Source organism: Carlito syrichta, unplaced genomic scaffold, assembly GCF_000164805.1.
Source record: "Carlito syrichta isolate Samal-C Ts95f unplaced genomic scaffold, Tarsius_syrichta-2.0.1 Scaffold287328, whole genome shotgun sequence".
NCBI classification, from domain to species: Eukaryota; Metazoa; Chordata; class Mammalia; order Primates; family Tarsiidae; genus Carlito; species Carlito syrichta.
In genome coordinates, this window is record NW_007231424.1 from 7,858 (window position 1) to 8,728 (window position 871).

Below are 871 nucleotides of genomic sequence, written 5' to 3' on the forward strand. Positions count from 1 at the left end.
TCACTACAAGCGATCAGGAGAAGTCCATCCCAGGTGCCCAGCACTCACCAGCAGTCCGCACACGACAGACCTCTCCCGCATCCTCTCCAGGCCTGCACCATGTCACCTCACCCGTCACCCAGCCCTGGTCCGGGCCAGCCCCTCAGAATGGTCTTCAGGAGATTGGACAACAGCTGGTGGAGCTCCAGGTTCGTGACGGTTCCCTCATCCCACCCTCCTGAGAAGCCAGCCTCTCCTGTTGAGAGCCCTCCCGTTTTAGGGAAGTCTGAGGGACGCTGTCCCCGTGTCGCTGTGAGCGTCTTGTATGAAGACCTTCAGGTTTCCTCCCCCTCTGAGGACAGTGACCAGGAGTGAGGCACCAGGTGGATGGGGACTTGGTGGGGACTGTTGGGCAGAGTAGGGCATAGAGAAGGGAGCGGCTATTTGAGTGAAATAGAACTTTTTCCTCTGAAGCTTGTGCCAATGGTGGCACCCAGATAACGCTGGGAACAGACAAAGACTGTTCGAATTGTGCAACGTCCAATGGTGTTTAGAATGAGTCTCTTTAAATCTGGAATACAGAGGGCTAGGGTAAAATCAGTTGTGCAAGAAACATAGTCATATGCAGGATTCATTTTTCAACAGTGATTGACATGGAAAACTGTTCACTTAATTTGTATTTGGTGTCCAAATAATTGAATTCAGGAAAAGGTGAATAATGTCTGTGTACGCCCTTCCCTGGAAGGAATGTTTTTGACTCTGTGGAGGTGTTTCAATGGAAGCCACTAGGGCACGTTTCTTAGCTGTGTATATTGGGGTATATTATGGCACTGTAAATATATGCTTTTAAATTGGGCTCAGTGATAATAAAAGTCTCATGTCCATGACATTT

At 49.3% G+C, this 871-nt stretch overlaps 1 protein-coding gene across 1 annotated transcript in view; it reads left to right on the plus strand.

The window, feature by feature from the left end:
- LOC110595165 (putative protein FAM90A8P) overlaps nucleotides 1-354 on the plus strand; it is a 2,420-nt gene extending 2,066 nt beyond the window's left edge. Inside the window, exon 4 of the mRNA XM_021709806.1 lies at nucleotides 69-354. Within this exon, the coding sequence (XP_021565481.1) occupies nucleotides 69-354 (286 nt within the window). The remainder of the gene's footprint in view (nucleotides 1-68) is intronic.
- Nucleotides 355-871: the final 517 nt, after the last annotated feature.